This window comes from Drosophila busckii, chromosome 2L, assembly GCF_011750605.1.
Source record: "Drosophila busckii strain San Diego stock center, stock number 13000-0081.31 chromosome 2L, ASM1175060v1, whole genome shotgun sequence".
NCBI lineage: Eukaryota > Metazoa > Arthropoda > Insecta > Diptera > Drosophilidae > Drosophila > Drosophila busckii.
The window spans coordinates 8,874,121-8,896,462 of NC_046604.1; the positions used below are offsets into that span (position 1 = coordinate 8,874,121).

Genomic DNA, 22,342 nt, shown 5'->3' on the forward strand with positions numbered 1-22,342 from the left:
AAACTGTGGCGAACCAAAAAGTCAACAATAATATACAAGCTGAAGCAGAAAGTGAATGTAAATAAAAATAAGTCAAAATAAATACAAAATCAGAAGCATAACAAGTGAGCGCAGAAAAAAAAAACGGCGGTAAAACGTTCGTGCAAACAAACACAACAACAAACACGATAAGAACAACAACAACAGCAACAGCAACAACGACAACGGGAGCAGAAAATCATGAGCGAGAAACGAATTGCACACAAAACTGTCATCAAATGACAAATGCTTGACAGCATCAATCAGCAACTGCGACAACAGCAACGCATAGAGCAGAGACGACGACGGCAGCAGCAACAGCAACAGCAGCAGCAGCAGCCGCAGCAGCAACAGCGACGGGGACGATGGCAGCGCATTGCCGGCGCCGCCGCATACAAAAAAGCAGCGACGCCGGCAGAGCAGCGTTTGCAGCCAACAACAAGACACAGTTGCTGCTGTTGCTGTTAGCAATGCTCGCATTGCTGGCCACAGCCATGTCGACAAACAGCAACAACAGCAACATTCAATGTAACTGCAAATGCAAACGATGAAACCAAAGATAATCGCAGCACAGCCAAGCAATTGCAATTTGACGGAATTAGTGCCAATAATATGTCGTCTAGCACGCCCACTGCCACGCCCACAGGCCTGCGTGACAACGTCATGCTGCCCTCTTCAGATCCCGAACGTGAGGCTCAAATACTCTACGAGAAATCATTGCAGGAATACCACGGCAGTCAGCTCCTCACCACGGCAACAACTGACGACGACGACGCTGGCAGCGACGCCGACGTTAGCAGCGGCAGCGGCAGCAAGACGCCCACGCGTACGCTCCATAGCGTCTGTGAGCTCTGGCTGCAGAAGCATTGCCACTGCAGCGGCAGCCTGGAGAGTCTGAAGCTCAGTTGCCGCAGCATCGGCATCCTGGCTGTGCCCGTTAATTTGCCCAGCGAGACTTTAGTGCTGTAAGTATCCATTGATTAACTCCAAGTGTGTGTGGTTAAGCTAATAGCGCAAGCTGTGTAGATTTTTAGTTAAACAAACAATTTCCTTTAAATCCTTTGAGTAACTAAGTGGTATAGAAATGACTAAATGGTTCAAATGCAGATCTAACTTTAACTCTTGAATTCCCTGGAGACCATTTACTTAGATTAGATTACTCGCAGTTCCGCTAAGGATTGGAACCCATAACCCAAACTGCTATTGCTTAACCCTTTCGACCTCAATTTCAAATGCTTAACGGCTAACGGTAATCGTTGCTTCTATTATTGCCTGCTTATTGTTCCATATTACCGTAAAAAAAAAGTTATGTGCTTACTCATAATATGAGCAAATTATTTTTAATTTGCACATCAGTTGATGAACATATTTTCAATAAGCTTAACGTTGAAAGCTGAGAAAATGATTTAACCAAACTATGTTAAAGTTAAATTTAATTTATTTTCAATAATAAACTTCAAGTAGCTCCTAAACTGGTGAGCATTACGCCCTAGAAATTTTGTTTAAAATTTTATACAATCTACACAGGTTCACACTCCACCAGTTGCTCATTTGTTTATAAAGAAAATTATATTTTAATTAATATACATATTTAATGTATTTTTAATTTTGATTTGATATAAATTGCTTTTAAATTTATTGCTGTCTATTTTATTATACAGTATCATTATTTACATTAGTGTGAGGCGATTTATTTTTGCAAAAATAATTTTGCACAGTCATTTTCTAGCGTATATTCTAAGAAAGCTTTCCATAGAAACCGCGGATTTAAAATAGGCTTTGGTTTCACGCAAATTAACATAAAATATAAAATTAACTTTTGTCAGTCTCTTTTCGCCAATACAAGCCGACCCACCTAATTTATGTAGATACAAATATATATATTTATATTTTGGTAAGAATTAATAAAAGTGTTCATTATATATTAATTCAGTCAAGTGTCTTTTCACATTAGCGATACATATTTGAAGCTTATTAAGAGAAACAAAATTTTGATTATTAACAGAATATTTATTTTTAAGCCGCCTTCGACTTTTCTAATATATATAATTATTTCTGCAGTTTATCTTAAAGTTTTCATAAGAGTTATTCAAAACTTAACACTTGTTTAATAAACTTTTAAATAGGTATAACTTAATATTAAGTTTGTATACTTAAAACATAATTGTTGACATTAACAGCAACTGCAATTTTAAAGTGCCATGGCTTTTATTATAATTACCAATGCAGCTTTCATGCTCGGTGAGCCACTTAATAGCCAACTATTAAGTCAGAGCGTGGACAGCCAGACAGACAGACTGATAGACAGACAGACAGACAGGCTGTCTGGCAATTATATTAATTCATAATCAATAAATGTTAAGCGATTTGATTATTAAGCGATTATGAGAGTGAAACAGAAGTTGAAGCATTTGGTTGCGTGCATTCCACATTCGCATAATTACAAGTCAATTTCGCAGTCTTTGAATCTGTTTTTGTCTGTTTTGGCATGCGGTTTAATCTAATTACACATACGCCACGTAGTGCGAGGTTACACAATCTTGATTACTCGCGTATGTAAGTCACGTTTTCTTGCCGTCAGATCTCTCAGAGGAATTCGCCCCGTTTTTGGTGACCAAGCCAAGCAGCGTCAAGCCGTAGCCGTAGCCGTAGCCGAAGCCGAACTGATTAATGGCCCAAAACGCATTGGCCATAAATAAATGAAATAAATAAATAATTTATTAATTAACGCGACGCAGTGCGTTCAAGTGAGCTGCAAGTCAAAACTTTTCAGCGACGCTGCCGCAGTTCATCTTCATTTTTATGCCATTGGCCTCATGGTCAAAAGGCAGTTCAATATGTTAACAACAACAATTGATTGATGGCCTGCAGAAAGTTCAGTTGGGGCAACATTTGGCAAGCGTTTAGCTACGTTTGCTCACTGCATATGAAATATGTATTTGTTTATAAGTAGCTTATGGCAATTGATAAATGATACGAGCAATTGGAAATGATGCTTTGGGTGTAGCTGTGAGCCAATAAAGTTATTTGCTTATTATTTTACTTGCAGCGACTTGGGCAACAATAACTTGACCAAACTGGAGGCCAACTCATTTTTTATGGTGCCAAATCTAGAAGAGCTGTAAGTATAAGTAACGTTGATTAATGTGCATAAACAATAAATGTGTGAATGACAAAAGAATTTAAATTTGCTTGCAAAAAGTTGATTTAATAGTTTGAAAAAAAAAAAAGAAACCCATGCCCAACCGCAGGGAGTTTTGCCTAACCAAACCACAAGCTGCCCCCTGCTCTTTTTAATCTTTAACCCTTCGCAAAAAAGCAACAAAAAACTTTCATTGTTGGCTGTCATGAGCGCTGCAGCTCATTATTCAATTTCACAGCTAACGCCCCACTCGAAAAACAAAAACAAAAAGTAACCAAAAAATCACAGTGGTCAAGCTGTAAGAGTGTGGGGCACACACTGGGGCAATATAAATTACTTGATGACGCTCGCCGCCTATAGTGGGGCACGATTAATTACTCTGACTAGGTTATCCTTGCAATTTCCTGCACTTAATACGTTAAGACTTTGACTTTGTGTGTTGACCAAGGGAAGGTTTTTATTTGCAGAACTCTGTCCGACAATAGCATCATTAATATGGATCCGTACGCGTTTTATGGCCTCGCCAAACTGAAGCGTTTAAGTTTGCAAAATTGTGGCCTCAAGTCGCTGGCAGCGCATTCCTTTCAAGGACTCACTCAGCTGCTCAGCCTGTAAGTATGCAATGCAGTTCGAATGTGAGTATGCATATGTGACTGTGTGTGTGTGTGAGACGCTTAGCTGTATGTGTGAGTGTGCGTGTGCGTGTGAGTTTTAATGTTTGCATTTAAGTGCTGTCAACTTGAAGGAAGAGAGCGCGTTGCCTTGGAGCCAGCAGTCGAAGCCTGCAGGATCAATTAGTGCGCTTGCTGTCATTCAGTTTGCAACAACACACACACACATACACTTAAACTTATATATATATATATATATAGTATTACTATGAACACTTGGTATTTGCAGAACTTGGCAGCAATTACACGCTTTTTGCTCATATTTGTTCGCTTTTCTATTTCTTTTTCCCCACACAATTCGCAACACTTGCAATCGTTCAAAATATTACAAACACACACACACACACACACACACACTTACAAACTGTAACTTATATGTACCCATACCAAAACGTATGCAGTCAGTTGAACGGCAACGCCCTGGTCACCCTTGGAAATTGCCTTAGCAACCTGCAAAAGCTGCGCACATTGCGCCTCGAGGGCAATCTGTTCTATCGCATTCCAACCGACGCTTTGGCCGGACTCAGAACACTCGAAGCACTGTGAGAGTTTTTTCCCCTTTTTTTCCTTTTTTAATTTAATGCATTTCGCATGTTTTAAATTCAAATAATAACCATTGGCGCTGCTTTATTCTAATCCAAACTCGTTATGAACATTTATTCTCTACTAATTATGCAATCTAACAATTTGTCGTTGTTGTGGTTGTTGTAATTTTGACATTTTTGTTGCATTTACAAGTGTAATTAGCAAATGTCCTTTTTGGGCTAAAAGTTTTGTTGTTTATGTGCGGCTTAGTCTATAATTATTGTGGGCATGCGAATTTTGTGTGTGTGTTGCATGAAGCGCGAAAAATGTTTATGCATTAATTAAGTGCTAACAATAAGCTAAGGCTAACAATGCTGAAAAGGCAATCCAATTAAGCAAAATTTCATTATTTTATTGAATTTGATGATGTGATTAAATGGCATAGCTTTGCGCTTAGATTTAAAGTTGTTCAATTGAAACTTATAAATATTTTATCAATAGTCCAAATCCAACTTTTAATTAATAATTGTAAATGTTATCGTCACTAATTAGATTTATTTATGTTTAATGTGAACTAATGATATAATTACGATAATGTTCGGTTTTGGTCTTTTATTAAATCATTATGTCTGCAAATAATTGATAATTAATGCAGGATTATTTTCATACATAATTTAAATTAAAAATGTTAAAAAATAAATATTAATATACATATATTATTATTATTATTTTGAAATTAATCCAACATTATTTATCAATTACTTTTAGCTCGAAAGCTTAAAATAACATAAGCAAATTGAGCGCTTATCAAATGTTTAAATTGTTAATAAGCAATATAAATATTATAATAAAAATACCATAATAATAAAAAGATTAATTTTTATTTAATTTTCAATATTTTTTAATCACAATTTATTTTATTATTTTTGAAACACTTTTAAAGTAATCTAATATAATAATTGTAAACGTAATAAATTAAGTAATTTAAACATCATTTCTCGTGGTCTGAATGTACCTAGTCATAACAATTAAATAAATAAGTAATACGATATCAAATTTAATAGCTATATGATCAAAATAAATTTATTACCAAACTTAGCTTTAAATTGACTTTACTTTCAACTCGATTTTACTATTAATACATCAAGCTATATTTAACATTCTTCTTCTTCCTTATTAATGCGCATGCTTAAACGAACTTTGAACTCTTTGTTATAAGCTCATTTGCAGTTTTTAACAATAATTTGTCTTCTAACTTTCGCCCAACTACTATTACTTACTCAATAAAAAACTGAAGCTCGTAAACTTCTTGATAACTCGTAATTCTTTTCTTTCATCATACTTATTGCTTCATAATGCGAACTCGTTAATGAATCTACACCAAAAATATATCAACAGCAATTTGGGCAGCAATTTGTTGACAATAATAAACGATGAGGACTTTCCCCGCATGCCAAACTTGCTCTTGCTGTAAGTAGAACATTTAGAAATTAGTTTGTTATAAAATGAATATTATTCTTTTGAACACTGTTTGCAGCTTACTGAAGCGAAATCAAATCATGAAAATCTCTGCGGGCGCTTTCAAGAATTTAACGGCTTTAAAAGTTTTGTAAGTAATGCAAGCAACAACAAATACTTTGTGAACTTTACTTAAACAATCACACACACACACGCACGTATACATGACAGACATGACAGTCATGCCAGAGACTAACAATAAGACAGACAAGTGCGCGTATGAGCTAAAACTGCAATTGATTTTGAGTAAAGGCGAATAATTGAATGCGCTGACATAAATAAACAAATGCTAACTAAATATTATTTTATGTATTAAAAAGCTGCAACTTTTAATTGTTGAAATAATAGTTTAACTATAAATTTATAAATGCCATCAAATCTCAAGTCTCCATGCTTAGCGTAGAGTGTAAATAGCAAAAACTTCAAGTGCAAGTGGAAATTCTGTTTTTCCGTTACAACTTCTCTTTGCTTTTGCGCCCAAATAAATTTCAATTTTAGAGCAAAGCGTGAAAAACTTTTTTTCACGGTTTTTCTTTACGCTTATGCGACAGCTTAAACTGTCGTCGTCGACGACGTCGCGACGCCGCAGCTGACGTCGCTGTCGCTTTTGCTGTTTACCGCAAATTTTTGGCTTTTGTGTTGCATACTTTGAGGGGCGTGCGTAGGAAGATCGTAACGTGACGGCGCCACGCCCACTGTGGAGCACTGGAGCCACTAGAGAGGGGCCCAACTGGCAGCAGACGCTGACAAATATGTAAATTTATGTTGTGGCTGACAGATGCGGGAGCCAAAACTAAAGCAATAAACTAGCTGAGTACGAGCAAACGTAGAAGAATGCATCAAGTGAAAGTGAAAAACTTTGTGCAGCTTGTAGCGTGTGCATGCGTAAATCTGCGTGGCGAAAGAATGAAGAAATTTTCGCGCAGTACACATTCGCTTGAGATTTATGAGTTGCTTCATTTTCACTTTCAACTTGCGTGTGCAAAATGGCGAGCGAAAGTTGTGCGATATTCAAGACACGCACAACAGAGGAAAAGGAAAGCAAAAGTGATACGAGACGGGGACATAATGGGCGGAACTTAAGTCTTTCCCGTTGTGAGAGCGTAATTAGAGGATTATGCTAGTTTTGCATATGCTGCAGAGCAAACAACATTTACTTTAAACTCTTTAACTTTGTATCATTCATCTCAGTGCCAGCTTCAATTTCAAGCTTTTAATATAATGCAAGTTCTTTTGCACGTTCAATTGAAATCAATGCACTTTGCTTTGCAGCAAGAGTTTATTTAAATGCATAAATTTGCACATCCAATCAGAATGTTACAAGCTACGTGCGGACACGTACGGACTGACCCTCAATACAGACTCGAGCACGACTACGAGTAATATGCAAATAGCGCAAAACAAAAAAATCACAATACGCATATAATCGAATTATGAAATGTTTCTTTGTTGGTTTGTTTTGTTTGCTTAGATTCAATCTAATTTTTATTTCATTTCATTTTGCAGAGAACTGGATGATAATTTAATAAGCAGCTTGCCCGAAGGACTCAGCAAATTGACGCAGCTGCAGGAGCTGTAAGTATCTATAACACAGGTGTTGTGCCCGGATTAACACAAGATTCAACAATTTGCTGCTTTGTTGTAGCCACAGCATTTGCCACTTTGTCAGGCGGCAAACAAGCGGAAACCAAAAATCATAACGCATCATTACCTTACGAATTTACGATTATAATGCTCTGCGCCAACATTGCCACCAAGCAAACTGTGGAGAGCTCTCTCTCTCTCTCTCTCACTCTCTTTCTCTCTTTTGTTGCACCCCATTGAGCGTGCAGTTGTCGCTGCCTTGTGTCACATCCTGTAGCCATTGCAATTGCACAGATTTCTATACTCGCTTGCAGTCGAGCTGTTTGGCTTTTATGCTTGCCAAAGCAACTGAAAATTTAATCAAATATATTTAATCGTAAATGAGAAGCGTTCACCATTCAAATTTCGTTGCCACATTAAATTCATAATAATGGCTTATTACTATTTTCTGTTACTATTTAAAAAAAATACAATGACTTCTTTTATAATTTTATACATAATTTTGGAACATTAAGGAATTTGTTTTTAATTTACTTTTAGTTTATTTAGAATTATAGCAAGGTTGCAATAATTTTGTTTTTATATTTTTGGTACTGTTATAATTTATAGATACATATGCATTTGTGCATATTAATATTTTTGGCTAGAAGAGTATATAATTTTTTAAAATAATTTTATTGTAAATTTTCTTATTTTCTTTATAAATGGAAACAATCATTTTGAACTTTTTTCAAGAATTTTTCGTGTTCGTTTTACATGTACATATGTATGTTTTGTTTTTATTAGTTATTAATAGTAGAAAGTAGATATAATTCAAAATTTTTTTGTTTATTTTTTTTACTTTAATATATTATGTTTTTTATTTTCTTAAAAGAAGAAGATTTTTTTTTAACAATTTTCTTAATTTAATAAACAGAATTCATCTGTATTTTTGTAACTAAGTTACAATCTTGTTAACCCTTGTTTGCGTTAGAGTACACTAAGGTTCATCATATTTAAAATTTTCTATGTATATGGCACATCCTAGTTGTGCATTTTGTTTTCGTTATTTTTCTTTTTGCGGGCACCACGCACTTCCTGCTGCTTGGCAAACAGCAACGAACTGGCGACTGTCATGGCAATCGTTAACATCGTTGCAACTCTTTGCCTTTTTGCCACATTTTCGCCCGCTGCTCAAATGTCTCTCCGAGGAAATTCAATTTCTGGTAAACAGGATAATTATGAGCATGTTAAATGTTGCGATAAAAGCCACGCTGCGCTGCATTGGCATCCACGATTGGGGAATTAAGCTCGCAAATAAATTCGCTTGAGAGCAAACTGTACGAAATCTTTGCACTTTTTCTTGCAACACACACACACACACTCACACACATGAGTAAGAGAGAAAGTTACCACCACCACAACAACATATTTAAAAGGATTAAAAGCCGTTAGTGCTGGCTGCAGCTCTGTGTTGACTGCAGCGTAGCAAATTAAACTGATAAAGTTGTGGCCTGGAAAATGAGTTAGCGAAAAGTCTTTTAACTTAAAGTCTGCTAGTTCCATTTACATTGTGGGATATGTAAGCCAATAAAAAGTTGGTAGCATGGCAGCCAATATATTTACTGATTTCATTTTCTATATTTTTCTGATAAGTAACTTGTGAGCAGTTGTCAGTTGCTATTCGCCGCATAAACTTGTCTGTAGCTTTGCCACTTTCCCTTAAGTTTGTGACCCAGTTTGGCTGCCAACGACACTGGCCGCCTGCATGTGCCTGTAGAGTAACAATTTCACCTGAATCAGCTTCGCAACGGAAAAGCGAAACGACCCGATAAAACGTAGGATTGGTATGCAGCCAGGCACGTATACACTTAGTCCTTTATCGCGTAGCAGTTTGTCAGATTTTTCCTCTACTTCACCCCTCTCGGCCATGGGGTCCTCGCGAGCTGCCAACTTGACTTTGCACACAATGCAGCTCTGGCAACTTGCCGCAGAATACATCCTGTGCAGGAGTAACCAGGCATTGCTAAAATAGCTACTATTAGACATAAGACAATCATGTGTTCCGAGAATCTCGTATCATTTCAGGGACTCACTGCATAACGAACAAAAACATTTCACAGCGTGAGCTGGATACACAGCACCGAGCGACCGTAACTGCAGAAGCTTGCCTAAACTCACTATTCGATCTGCCGAGAGCTGCGAAATGCGTGCACACGAGATGCAAGTGACGCTACATGCGGGACTGCGTTTTGGCGAAGCAGAGTCGAGACTAAGTGACTAAGGTAGAGACTCGAGAGTTAGAACTGTGTCTATCGTTGACAGATTAGAGAAGCACCACCGCACACGACTAGAGTCCTAAAAAACACATAATATTAACCATCAAATATAGAGCAATGCACGAGATGAGACGAGATTCTACGTATATGTAGTCCAGTCCAACTCAGAGAGAGCCCAAGGCAAGATTATCTATGGTAGATGGAGAGGATCGAGACTCGTGACCTCTGAGAGTGAGACGCGGAGTCCAACTAAGGGCAGCCCAGTTTCATATTGTGCGATTACGTCTGTATATATGAGAGTTTATGGAATAACCAGAGAAGCGGAGCGAGCTATACGACTGGATGAGGGCACACGGGCATGTTCAATCGTGACAGACTATCTATTATCGCGTGCAAAGAGCGCGCGAATTAGGGATCTAGAACTACTGGAAAGGAATTTTTTAAATCAAAATATTTTAAGAGAGATATCGTCTAAGTTGGGCAAAGTACATCAATCGACACACCAGAGAGACTTAAGCCATCCACCTATCCCTCAGAGAGCAAATCTCATCCCAAAGATCCAAGATAAACCAATACATATAACATATGATAATGTCAGAGCCATTTGCTAGTGGGTAGCGGTTGAGTAGCCGATGAAATTTATATTCATTAAGGTGTATAGCCTATCATTGTTAGTACTATATTATTAAAGTCGATTATAAACGCCCCACATTACGATCATATGAAACAGCGAGAGGAGGAGAGGATAATCAGTCGTTATAATGATCTTTAGATTTGACATATGCTCTGCTATATAAAAAGACTTTAATTAATATATGTTCAAATCCGAATCGATATACGAAAATAACCCACGCACACGTAATTTTTTATTCGAGAGTCTCGTTAAGCGTTAAAGTCGTAATATAAATAGATTTTAATTTTGATCTCGACAGAAGCTTAAATATTCTATATTATTGTAGTGGCACGTGAGCGATAAACAGGCTGCGACTAACTAGATCTGATAGGACGCATTTGATCAGGTGTAATGTCGGAGAGAGAGATCTCGATAGGCTAGATATATCGCAACTCTGTTAAGTTGAACTGAGTTTCTAAAGCTTGTAACAATAAATTAACAATAAAGTGTATTTAAAGTAAAGAAATATCGCGGCCACAAATTTTATTTGGCCAGTTGGTATATATTAATGCGTTTTAGACTAAAGAATTAACAGTTTAGCTTACTGGCTTATGTTTCTTCTGTAGCATTTTGTCGGATGTGCGCACCTTGCGAAAGTTTCCCGAACTGGAGGCCTGTCATGCGCTGGAGATACTTAAACTAGATCGGGCCGGCATACAGGAGGTGCCATTAAATCTATGTCGTCAGACACCAAGACTGAAGAGTTTGTATGTGGACAGCAATTGTTATAAACAATGATAAGCATTTCAAATTTATTTCCCTTCACGCAGAGAACTTAAAACCAATTCCCTGAAAATCATCCCAAATTTAAGTAGCTGCAGAGACTTAAGGCTGTTGTAAGTAATATACACTTAGACTGAGTGATTAAGCAACTAACAATGAACTTTGCAGAGATCTATAAAAAAAAAAAAAAAAAACGAGTAATCAAATTGAAACGCTACAAGGACGTCCTTTTTATGGCTTGAAGCAGCTGCACGATCTGCTGCTGTCGTATAATCGCATCAAGGCCTTGCCACAGGATGCCTTTCAAGGCATTCCCAAGCTGCAGTTGCTGTAGGTGAAATTAACTTCTTAGCTTTCTTTTGGGTTAACCTTTACCTTTGCTCCTTAGTGATCTGGAGGGCAATGAGATTGCTTTCATACACAAAGATGCCTTTGCTGCATTTACAGCGCTGGAAGATCTCAACTTGGGCAACAATATATTCCCACATCTGCCCGAGGCAGGACTCAGAGGCTTACTACACCTCAAAACATTCAACAATCCAAAGCTGCGTGAATTTCCGCCACCAGATACATTTCCACGCATTCAAACTCTGATCTTATCGTATGCTTATCACTGCTGCGCTTTTCTACCCCTCGTGGCCATGTCCGCTCAACGGAAGACTTCTCAAGTCCAGGAGACAGTGCTCTTTCCCACTGACGCTGAGTTCGACATGAAACTGTGGAACAATGGCATGACTAATATATGGCCGCAAATGAGTAAGTTTCTTAGAGATATATCCACACTATAATCAAAGCTTTTGGATTTCAATTACAATTACGAATTGTTTATGAAAAATACAATTTGAGTGCCAAGATCACATGTTTTTCTTATTACTTATGATGAGAATCACATATAATTAAAAAATATTGCGAGATTTAAAAAAATAAATAAATATGTGATTAGTGAAAAAGCTAGAAAAACTATGATGGGTTTTCTAGAAATTTTAGTATTTATAAGCACAAGTTTAAAGTAGCAAAAATAACTGAAGCAAGAAGTTGAAGCAATATGCTTAGGCAAAGGAGTTGAGAGGAGACACGAGAACAAACCTTACTTTATACCTATATAGAAAAACAAATCAAATTATTAAATCGAATGATTACAATTAATTATTCATCTTAGTAACAATTTACTAGATTTTGCAATTTATTTTGGTGCCTGCTCTTGAGTACAAAGTCAACAAAAAATAAAAAAAAATGTTGAAAATTTAAAGTACGAAACTAAAAAATATTATTTAACTTTTAATTAGTGTTAATGCGTTAAGTTTGAAGAATACTTAATAAAATTTATATATAAAAAAATCCATATTAATTGATATTTCCGGCATTGCAGATAATCTGAGCCAGCAGCTGAGCGCAGCTATGCATGAGATATGGGATAAGCCCTCTTATATGAACAACTATAATCTGAATGAGGACACGCTGCCGATGCCGACAGGCAGCCAATCGCCGAGCAGTTATATGGAGGAGTATTTGGAGGAGCATGACATGAACGCGGCGGGCACTGGCTACGGCCTGGGCACGGGCCTGTTCAGCGGCATTACCGCGGATGATCTGCAGCCGGGGTCAGTGCAATGCCTGCCCATGCCGGGACCCTTTCTGCCCTGCGCCGATCTCTTCGACTGGTGGACACTGCGCTGTGGCGTTTGGGTGGTGTTCCTCTTGGCCCTGCTGGGAAATGGGACTGTGGTGTTTGTGCTGGTTTGCTCCAGATCCAAAATGGATGTGCCCAGATTCTTGGTTTGCAATCTGGCGGCAGCAGACTTCTTCATGGGCATCTATCTGGGCATACTGGCGATAGTGGATGCAGCTACGCTAGGCGAGTTTCGCATGTTTGCCATACCCTGGCAAATGTCGCTGCTGTGTCAGCTGGCGGGCTTCCTGGCCGTGCTCAGCTCTGAGCTGTCCGTCTATACGCTGGCTGTGATCACCTTGGAGCGCAACTATGCCATAACCCATGCCATACACCTGAACAAACGCCTGACCTTGAAGCAGGCGGGCTACATCATGAGCGTGGGCTGGATCTTTGCTCTGCTGATGGCTTTGCTGCCGCTGCTGGGCATCTCGGACTATCGCAAGTTTGCCGTCTGCCTGCCCTTCGAGACGACGACAGGTGTAGCCAGCCTGACCTATGTCATAAGCCTGATGTTCATCAATGGCTGCGCCTTCCTCACGCTCATGGGCTGCTATCTGAAGATGTACTGGGCCATACGCGGCAGTCAGGCCTGGAATACCAACGACTCGCGCATTGCCAAGCGCATGGCCTTGCTGGTCTTCACCGACTTTCTGTGCTGGTCGCCCATCGCCTTCTTCAGCATCACCGCCATCTTTGGCCTGCAGCTCATCTCGCTGGAGCAGGCCAAGATCTTCACAGTCTTTGTGCTGCCGCTGAACAGCTGCTGCAATCCGTTTCTCTACGCCATCATGACCAAGCAGTTCAAGAAGGACTGCGTGACGCTTTGCAAGCACTTTGAGGAGACGCGTGTCGTGGGCGCACCTGCCACACGCGTTGCACGTGGCAAGCGCGGCGGCGTGGAGCTGCCGGCGCCGCCGCTTCTGCCCGCCACTGCCGTTGCGCATCCGCCCGGTTGCCGCTGCCTGCGCATGCTGCCCAGCGAAATGCCCAACTGGCATAAGATGGAGCAGACGCCTACGCTCTGGCAGCGCCTCAAGCGCTTCTGTTGTGGCCGGCGTCGACGCAAGCAGCGACCGTCAGCCGCAGCAGCGACGTCAGCGCGCCTACACAGCAGCTGCTGCCAATCCGTATCAGTATCAGTTCGCCGAGCTGCGGCAGCAGCGCAAGCAACGCGCCAGCTCCATCTCGAGCGAGAACTTCTGCAGTTCACGCAGCTCTAGCTGGCGTCACGGCACCAACTCGGCCACGCCCGCGCCCCAGGGCAACTGCACCATGCCCTTGAAGTTAATGGAGCCGGGACAGGCCCACACGCATGGACGGCGGCGGCACTCTGCTTGGCTAATCACCCGCAAGACCTCACAGGACTCCAATTTGAGCAGTTCGCGCAACGATTCCTCCGCCTCGGCCACAACGGCCAGCACCTCAACATTCCGACTCTCCCGCTCCAGCGCCGGCAGCAGCACGCCCCTTCCAGCAATTATAGGTGCGTATAAAGTAGAGCAGGGACTGAACAAATTATTGATTAGCAACAATCCCAAAAGCAAAAGCACAAACTAATGTTTCTTATATATTACAGTTTCAGAAACAGTAAAAGTAATTTTCTAACTTATTTCCGAAACTCAATTTATAAAAATTATGATGATTCAATTTTATTGAACTTTCTGAAACTAAATCGTAGTAAGCGCGACACTTAGAGAGACTTTATTATTTTAAATGTTAGGTTACGGCACAAGAAGTTGCTAGCTACCATTATAAAAATAACTGTTAATGTACAACTCTGTCCTTAATAGTAGAAAATGCTTCGCTTTAAAATGGCTAAGCCTGATTTTAAGTTGGTTTTAGATTGATTTGAATTATAGCATCCACGAAAATTTTTTGTCAAGCTTGAGATTTATGATTGTAAAATCTTAGAGAATTTTTTTCATTACAAAATATTTTAAAAATGTATATTTCGTAGCAATTTCGGTGCTCCATGCTATGGCCATGACCTGCGCTATCTTACCCAATAGTTGGATAGGCTTATTGGTTGCCTACTCAGATTAGAGATCGTATTCTTAACTTATCTTAACTTATGTGTGGTACAGCAGTTAGAATATTTTTATTTTCATTTAACAAAAAAAAAAATTCAGAAAGTTGTTTCAATATTTGTAAATAATTTTTTAAGGTCAAAGTTTAGCTGAAAAAAATTTTTTTAGAGACAATAATACTTGGGGATTATTAATTTTATTATTATTATTACCCGAAAGGAACTTTATGTTTCAAGAGCAACAAATTGACTTTGGTTTTTTGTTTACTTCCACCCAACAGCTCACAATGGTAAAGTGACAACCCATGAGGCGGCGAACAAGCCGCGTCTGGTGCGCCAGGAGGCCGTGCAGGAGGAGGAAGACTCTTCGCCGCCGCGTCTGGGCGTGCGCTTTCTGCCCACGATACCCTCCGCCGCCGACAGCTCGGTCATACTGGAAGATGGCGAGTCGGCGAATGCGGGCGGTGCTGCCAGCACTAGCGCCGCTGCCTTTTTGGGCATGCCACTGCCAGGTGTGGCCAGTGGGTTTCTGGTGCTGCATGCGCCGCCAGCGCAGGACAAGACACCGCCAGATCCTAGCGAGAAGCCGCCATGACCAACTCGCTTCTGGTTGAGTTACTTTCGCAGGCCAGAAGCGGAGACTTTTCTCTAGATGAGAGAACAGCAAACTGTGTTCATTTAACTGGAGGAGCAAGCGTAGCATATAAGTAAACCCCCCACACTCCCCCCTCTCTAGTGTTACGTAGTCAAGTTGTTGTCAGCTGCAAGTTTATAGCAAATGCTTTCATTTCGATTCATAGTATTATATATTACATCAGTGTAATGTATGTAATTTATTCATAGCTGTTATGCCTTAGTTAAGACACACATACACACAAACATATTTAGGCTAGTGTAATATTTTAGCCATGTCTATATTTCGATGAACTTTGTGCGTTAGGCAGCTTCAGTTAGTGCAAATAGTAATATTTATATGTGTATGTCTGTATATTTCTAGATAAATATATTATATATATGTATAATCCATGTACTTACCCGTACATGGGACAGATTGATACGAAACGAAACCAAGCCATAATTATATAAATATATACATATACATATATTAAAGTTAATGTATTTACAGCAATTGAACAAACTTGTATTTCTCATTGCGTGCAACGGCAAATATATTTTCAAACATTTCTTTTCCTAATTTCAGATCACAAGCAATCTCCGTCTTTTTATGATAAATACAAATAAAGCTCTCGACATTTATACGCCTAGTCGAGTAGTCCTACATAACTTGAATCCAATCCTCTTTAAATACGAGTCACTAAGATATTTAATTATTAGAATGAAGAAATCAATTTTATATCATATTATTGAAAAATAGGTACAACAGAAAATACGAAAAAAATTCCACTTTATTGAAATTAATATTTTCGTTGGAAAAATTAAAGTAGCTGCTTATCGAAATACTTGTGCCACCCTAAAAATCCGTAATTAATGATATAAATTTTCTATGGATTAATATCATTTAAATCAGACTTGGTGCATATATTACAGAATGTGGTACTTACCATAAATAAATTGGAAATTGCCATTGAAGAAATAAAAATACACACGCAAGAAAACATTTACTCCTACGAAAGAATATAGATCACAAGCACAAGATTTTCAGACTTATAATAACTACTGATTTTGGTAAATTACAAAATGTTTCAAAGTTTTGCCAATTCGTCTGCTCAAACATTCTTCTAATCGAATATAGTATCTTCTAATCCTATATAGTATGAATGATATCAAATTTATAAGATTTAACAATTTTATTCCTAAATATCACTCAATTGTGATTAAGCTAATCTACAATCTTAAATTTTTTGAATTTAAGAAAGCTTTTATTCCTCAAAATATTATGAGCACGACTAGGTCTATCGGCTATAGGGTTAAATTAGATTTCAATCTCTTTTTTTTTCATTTATTGTGTCTAGAATCATTCACTCTATGAATTTGATCGGTACTCAGTATGGGAAGCTATTTATGGCAATTTAGGGCCATCTAGGTTGACAATTATGGTTGTTTGTTTATGAATTTTTGTTAGGGTTAAATTCTCATGGGTGGATTTTTTTCCAGTTCTAAAACTTATACTGTTAAGCGGAAATTTGGCAGATTACAGCCCAATGTTGGGGATTGGCTATGAGCTTGTCCGGACATATCGGCCACTGGTGCTGTTATCTAGAATCTCCGGGATCGTTAAAAAATCGCCACCACTGCATTAATAAAAAATATTTCTAAGGTTGAATTAGTTTGCAGGAAAATGTTATACATTTTTATTTTTTCAAATATATAAAAACTTAAAATTATCATGCATAAGAAATGTATTTTTTAAAGAAAATGCAACATTAAATTTATAGTAAAAACATTAAATAATTATTTAGTTAGTTAGTCGCCCAAGCCGATGGCCTGCTCGTTGTCCTGCTCCTCACTGGCGGCCAAGCAGACGCCATAGCTGGGATTCTCAATGAGATGGACCTGCTGCTTATCACGCCGCTTGTTGCTTCTGTACTGCATAAACTCACGCATGACGCTGACGGGAATCAGAATGAGAACGACGCAGAGCACCAGAGCCAGGCCGAGCATGGCCCAGCGACTGAAGCCAGCGCTGCCGCCGGAGAGCGCGCGAAAGAGACGCGGCTCACAGATCTCGGGCGCAACACAGGCGCTGCCCGAGTCGCAGCTCTGACTGCAGTAGGGTTCACACTCGGTGCGACTGCCGGCGACGAAGTCGTAGCCAAAGAGGCAGCTGCATTGGTTGGAGCCGCTGCACTCGGCATTGATGCAGGGCTGCTCACACTGCGGCTGACAAATGTGCGGAGCGCTGGCATTGGCAACGGAGTGACCAGCGTTGCACTCACAGCTGCCCGGCTTGGTGCAGCGAGCATTCTCACAGGCTGGACGACAGCTGGGAACGCAGAGATGCGCCAGGCGCGTGTCCTCGTAGCCGGGCAGGCACTGGCAGCTGTTCGGCTCGACGCAGTTGCCGTTGACGCAGCTGGGCGAGCAGACTGGATCACAAATGGAGGTGGAGCCTTCTCTCAATCGATAGCCCTCGTAGCAGCGACAGCGTCCGGAGCCGCCCTCGCAGCGACTGTTGATGCACTTTTGGGTGCAGTGCGGCTCGCAGGAGCCGCTGGGCCAGCGCTTGGCATAGCCAGGCAGACACTCGCAAATCTCTGGCGCTATGCAGTGTCCGTAGCCGCAGTCCTGCGAGCAGATGGGCTGGCAGACAAACGGATCTGTAGCACTGGGGCGATGGCCATTGAAGCAGCGACACACGTTGGGCGCCACGCAGCCGCCGTGTATGCAGGCGCGACTGCAAATGGGCACGCAGTAGTTGGGCGTCAGGGCCTCGAATCCAGGCAGGCAGCTGCAGACGCCGGGACTGCTGCAGATGCCATTGTAGCAAGGCCGTGGACATGCGGGCTCGCAGTGTCGGTCGCTGCCATTGATGGGCACATAGCCTTCGTTGCAGACGCACGTATCCGGCGCGGAGCAGCGCGCGTTAAGACCGCAGTCCGGATGGCAAATGGGCGTGCAGCGCTGCGGCGTCAGCTGCATGTAGCCGGCATAGCACTCGCAGCGTCCGGGCGCATTGCAGTAGCCGTTCTCGCAGCCCTGCCGGCAGCTGGGCGTGCACAGATGATGCGTGCCATTGGCCAGCACGTGGCCCTCCTCGCAGACGCAATGATTGGGCGCCACGCACTTGCCACGCACACACGCCGGCTGGCACTGCGGCTCGCAGCTGGCGGCTGGTGCGCCGCCCACGTTCACGTAGCCCTCGTTGCAGCGGCAAGTGTTGGGCGCAGTGCAGCGTCCGTTCTGGCAGCCACTGCTGCAGATGGGATCGCATACATTCGGCTTGTCCAGGCGCGCACTGTGGCCGGCGTAGCAGCGACACTCGTTGGGCGCCACGCACTCGCCGTTCGAGCAACTCTCCTGGCAATTGGGCACACACTTGCCCAGCGTCTCATTGCGCTTGTAGCCCTCGTTGCAGCTGCACTTCAGTGGCGCCACGCATTGTCCATTGCTGCAGTCCACACCGCACAGCGGCTCACATGCTGTCTGGCTATCGTTCCTCAGCTTGTAACCCTCGAGGCATTGGCAAACGTCTGGCGCAATGCATTTGCCATTTATGCAGGACTCGCTGCATTCTGGTCTGCAAACGCTGCGATTCTCTAGATTATTGTAGCCCGCACCGCAGTGGCAAATGTTCGGCGTTATGCACTTGCCCCCTGTGCCACAATCCTCGCACTTGGGCAGACACTCGGCACTGCAAATTGAAGGCGATTTTATTTGTCTGTTTGGGAGTAACAATTACTTTACTTTACTTACTCCTCATCCTCGCGCTCATAACCCTCACAGCAAACCTCATCAACCGACATGTAGGTCTGAAGGAGAAACATTGTTTAGAAAATCTATTAAAATTAAAAGCGAAAGACAATTGCAGCAAATAATGCTGGGAGTATATATCCTATGCTTGCAAAAGTTCCAAGACAAAGCGCATTGCTGATCCTTTAATTAAGTGAATATTTTTTGATGACTATAGCTCTAAGTGTTGTTTTATATATGTATATATCACATGATGTGAAACATTCTTTTGTTTTTTCAGTAACTACTATGACACTTTACTCATTCACTACTATTTTACGACTTTTACTAGACAATAGTTTTCACAGTCCTAGCATTATCAGTTAGAAGCAGCGTTGCCGGTTTATCCGTTTCTCAATTTGAATCTAATAAGAATTAGAATACCATTTGGCCTCTTCTTAAGGCTTGTCGAAAAAATTATTCATTTCAGCAAATAGATATTGCCTTTTTATTGATATAATCATGCAAAAAACGTATGCAGCTCATTTATATTTCTCTATATATTCAATCTGCCCTGTTTTTTCAGCAACATTGGTTAGGCCACGATTCGGCTGATTATCAACACACTTTAATCCACAGAGTCAACAGAAACAAAGTTAAATCAGATATATAGATATACATTTTGAAAATTTGTCAAAGTAAGCTTAATTAATTGCACTCCATGCTCACCTTGTGAAGAGAACTGATAAGGGTTATTAAAACTGAGATACTTTTAATATTGTACTGCATTAAAGAGATGAGTCGATAGCATATTACTCATTTACTAAAAGAGTCACATACTATTGATATTGATTACTATTATACACTTGAAAGCTTTAAATGTACTTATCTCGAACTGGAGTCGACAGTTTGGCTCAGTGTAAAATCACGAGGAAGAATAATAATAAGAATCTGTGGGGTTGTCAAAAAGGAATTGCCCTAATGGACTGAGAAGTGTATCTCGAGTATTATTATTTGCTGCGAGTTTTTAGTAAGATAAATATTGAAGATAAGTCTTTTAAATCGTGAACAGCGGCCTCAGATTAAAAGTGTTTCAGAGCTCACCGATATGTGTTTATATTGATATAAAATCAAATTTTAGTAACACTTTTTGAATTTTTGGTTGGTTTTTTTGCTCCCCCTTCACACTATTCGAAAGCCCCATTGAATTTTCTTCTCACACATTGCACATTGAACAAAACCAAAAAGAAATCAACATCAAAAATTAAAAAAACATTTTGAGCCTTTTTGATGATTAAAATTAAACTAATTCCAATTAACATACGTTAACAATATAGTGCACACCTATCGTATATTCTAATATTTAAATAAAAATGGTATATAGACTTGAAAGACGGATTTTCCAGAAGACTTTGGCTACAACTCCAGTCTCCAGCTTGTTTCAAACAGACTCTCATATGTTCAAAAATTGCATTCAAATCTGATGCTTGCACATTAGAGGACTAAAATTAATTGGAAGACGGAAATACTGCCTCAGTGGATTTTAAATGGAATTGTGTGAGAAACATAATATTTTATATAAAATGTTAATGCTATATATAAATTTATTCAGAGTCAGATAAGCTAAACACAATCATCAAATATTTAAACTTCATCAATTTGTTTCGTCATTGATTTTGAGCTTACATTTTACAATGAGCATAAACCAAAAGCAGACACTTGGCATTAATTCATCACTTCATAGAATAAAATGTTATATGTACCTCTTTAAAGGGTCGCACCACCAATGGTCCACAGTTGGTAGTGCAATTGCCCAATCCTTGATATTTTCGCAAGGTTACCAGTCTGACTCGCATTTTCGTCACACTTGCAATTGCAATTGAGTTGGATTAGCACTTGGCACATTTATGTTGCACAAACTACTTACGGCACGCGCTCTACACAGCCCTCAGCTGGTAGCAAACACAAGCTGCCCCATAGCAGCAATAGTCTCCACATATTGTTAAATATTTAATTTATTATAATTTGTTGGTCAGCAATTTCGCACTGTTCCGTTGCATTTACAATTAATAAATGAACTGGCAAATGATATTTTGCAATTGCTACGCATAGTCTTGGCTCTTATCAATATACATGGGAACGAGATGCACATTATGTGTTTGTTGAACTTCAGACGTTCCAACCACCTCCGAGTTGCTTTTTTTATGATATGGGTCCAAATGCGCGCTGCAGTGCGGTCCTTAACATTGAATAATGACAAATGCATATTCAGATTTCGCTTATCTAACGTTTTTTTTCTTCTTTTGTTTTTTGCATTTTGCATTTTTTTTTTGTACATGACGATTATTTATACTATAGACTTAAGAGTATATACATAATGCAGTCTTAAAAAAAAAACACATGTATTGCTTTCAATTAAGACGGGCTTGTGTTTATAGTAAAATTGTCAATGGATACAATCTAGTTGCATTTATATATAAATATGATTTTACCTTCAAAACAAATAACTAAATTTATACATAAAGATTCCCATCATTTTATTAGATTTCAATTCTAGAAAGTTATCGTAATGGTATATATAATGCTCATGGGAAATTTTTACAGTTACTAATGATTATTAATCGTAATTAATAATGAATCGAAAAATAATTTGAGACTATTTAAAGTGTATAACATCATTTAAAGTAGTCATATAATTTTGAATTTTTTAAATTATTTTTACGAATATAAGAAACCAAACATAAGCTTGCGATTATAATAAATTAGTGGTGCTTGTTGCAATTGTTCCCGCAAAATCTTGAAAAGAAAGTTGGCTTAAATAAATGTTTACTTATTTTTTAAACGATTTGTTTCAGTGGAAACTTCCACATTTTTACTTACAAGCAATATTACAATCATGTTATGTAAGTAATTTAGGGAAATTCCCTTTACAAGTGAAACTTCCACATTTACTTACAAGCAATAATTAACAATCATAGTTATGTAAGTAATTTAGGAATTCCTTACAACAACAAACTTCATTCAGAAATTGTTGATAAAGTCATCAATATTATGGTATATTAGGTTTGTGTTTATCGGAAATGTTCCCCTATTTATGCAAAAATAAAAGCAAGCGCATAACACGTAATTTATTTATAAAAAATCATCAAATGATGATTTTACTAGTGCGGTTAGGAATTACG

The 22,342-nt window shown here is 39.6% G+C and overlaps 2 protein-coding genes across 2 annotated transcripts; one reads left to right on the forward strand and one right to left on the reverse strand.

The window, feature by feature from the left end:
• The first annotated feature begins 456 nt into the window (after positions 1-456).
• Positions 457-15,800, forward strand: LOC108607747 (thyrotropin receptor). Its single transcript, XM_033294173.1, is given in 14 exon segments — positions 457-983; positions 3,068-3,139; positions 3,628-3,771; positions 4,233-4,373; positions 5,755-5,826; positions 5,894-5,965; positions 7,381-7,473; positions 10,956-11,096; positions 11,160-11,225; positions 11,281-11,442; positions 11,501-11,868; positions 12,482-13,857; positions 13,859-14,267; positions 15,092-15,800. Coding segments are annotated over 14 exon segments (3,783 nt in total). The 5' UTR covers positions 457-630; the 3' UTR covers positions 15,406-15,800.
• Positions 15,801-17,191: 1,391 nt separating this feature from the next.
• LOC108607748 (platelet endothelial aggregation receptor 1) lies at positions 17,192-21,214 on the reverse strand. Its single transcript, XM_017998776.2, has 4 exons — positions 21,088-21,214; positions 20,924-21,026; positions 19,185-19,240; positions 17,192-19,122 (listed from the first exon to the last, which is right to left on the reverse strand). Exons 1-4 carry the CDS (start codon positions 21,156-21,158, stop codon positions 17,235-17,237), a joined length of 2,118 nt encoding a protein of 705 aa, XP_017854265.1. The 5' UTR covers positions 21,159-21,214; the 3' UTR covers positions 17,192-17,234.
• Between the last annotated feature and the right edge of the window lie 1,128 nt (positions 21,215-22,342).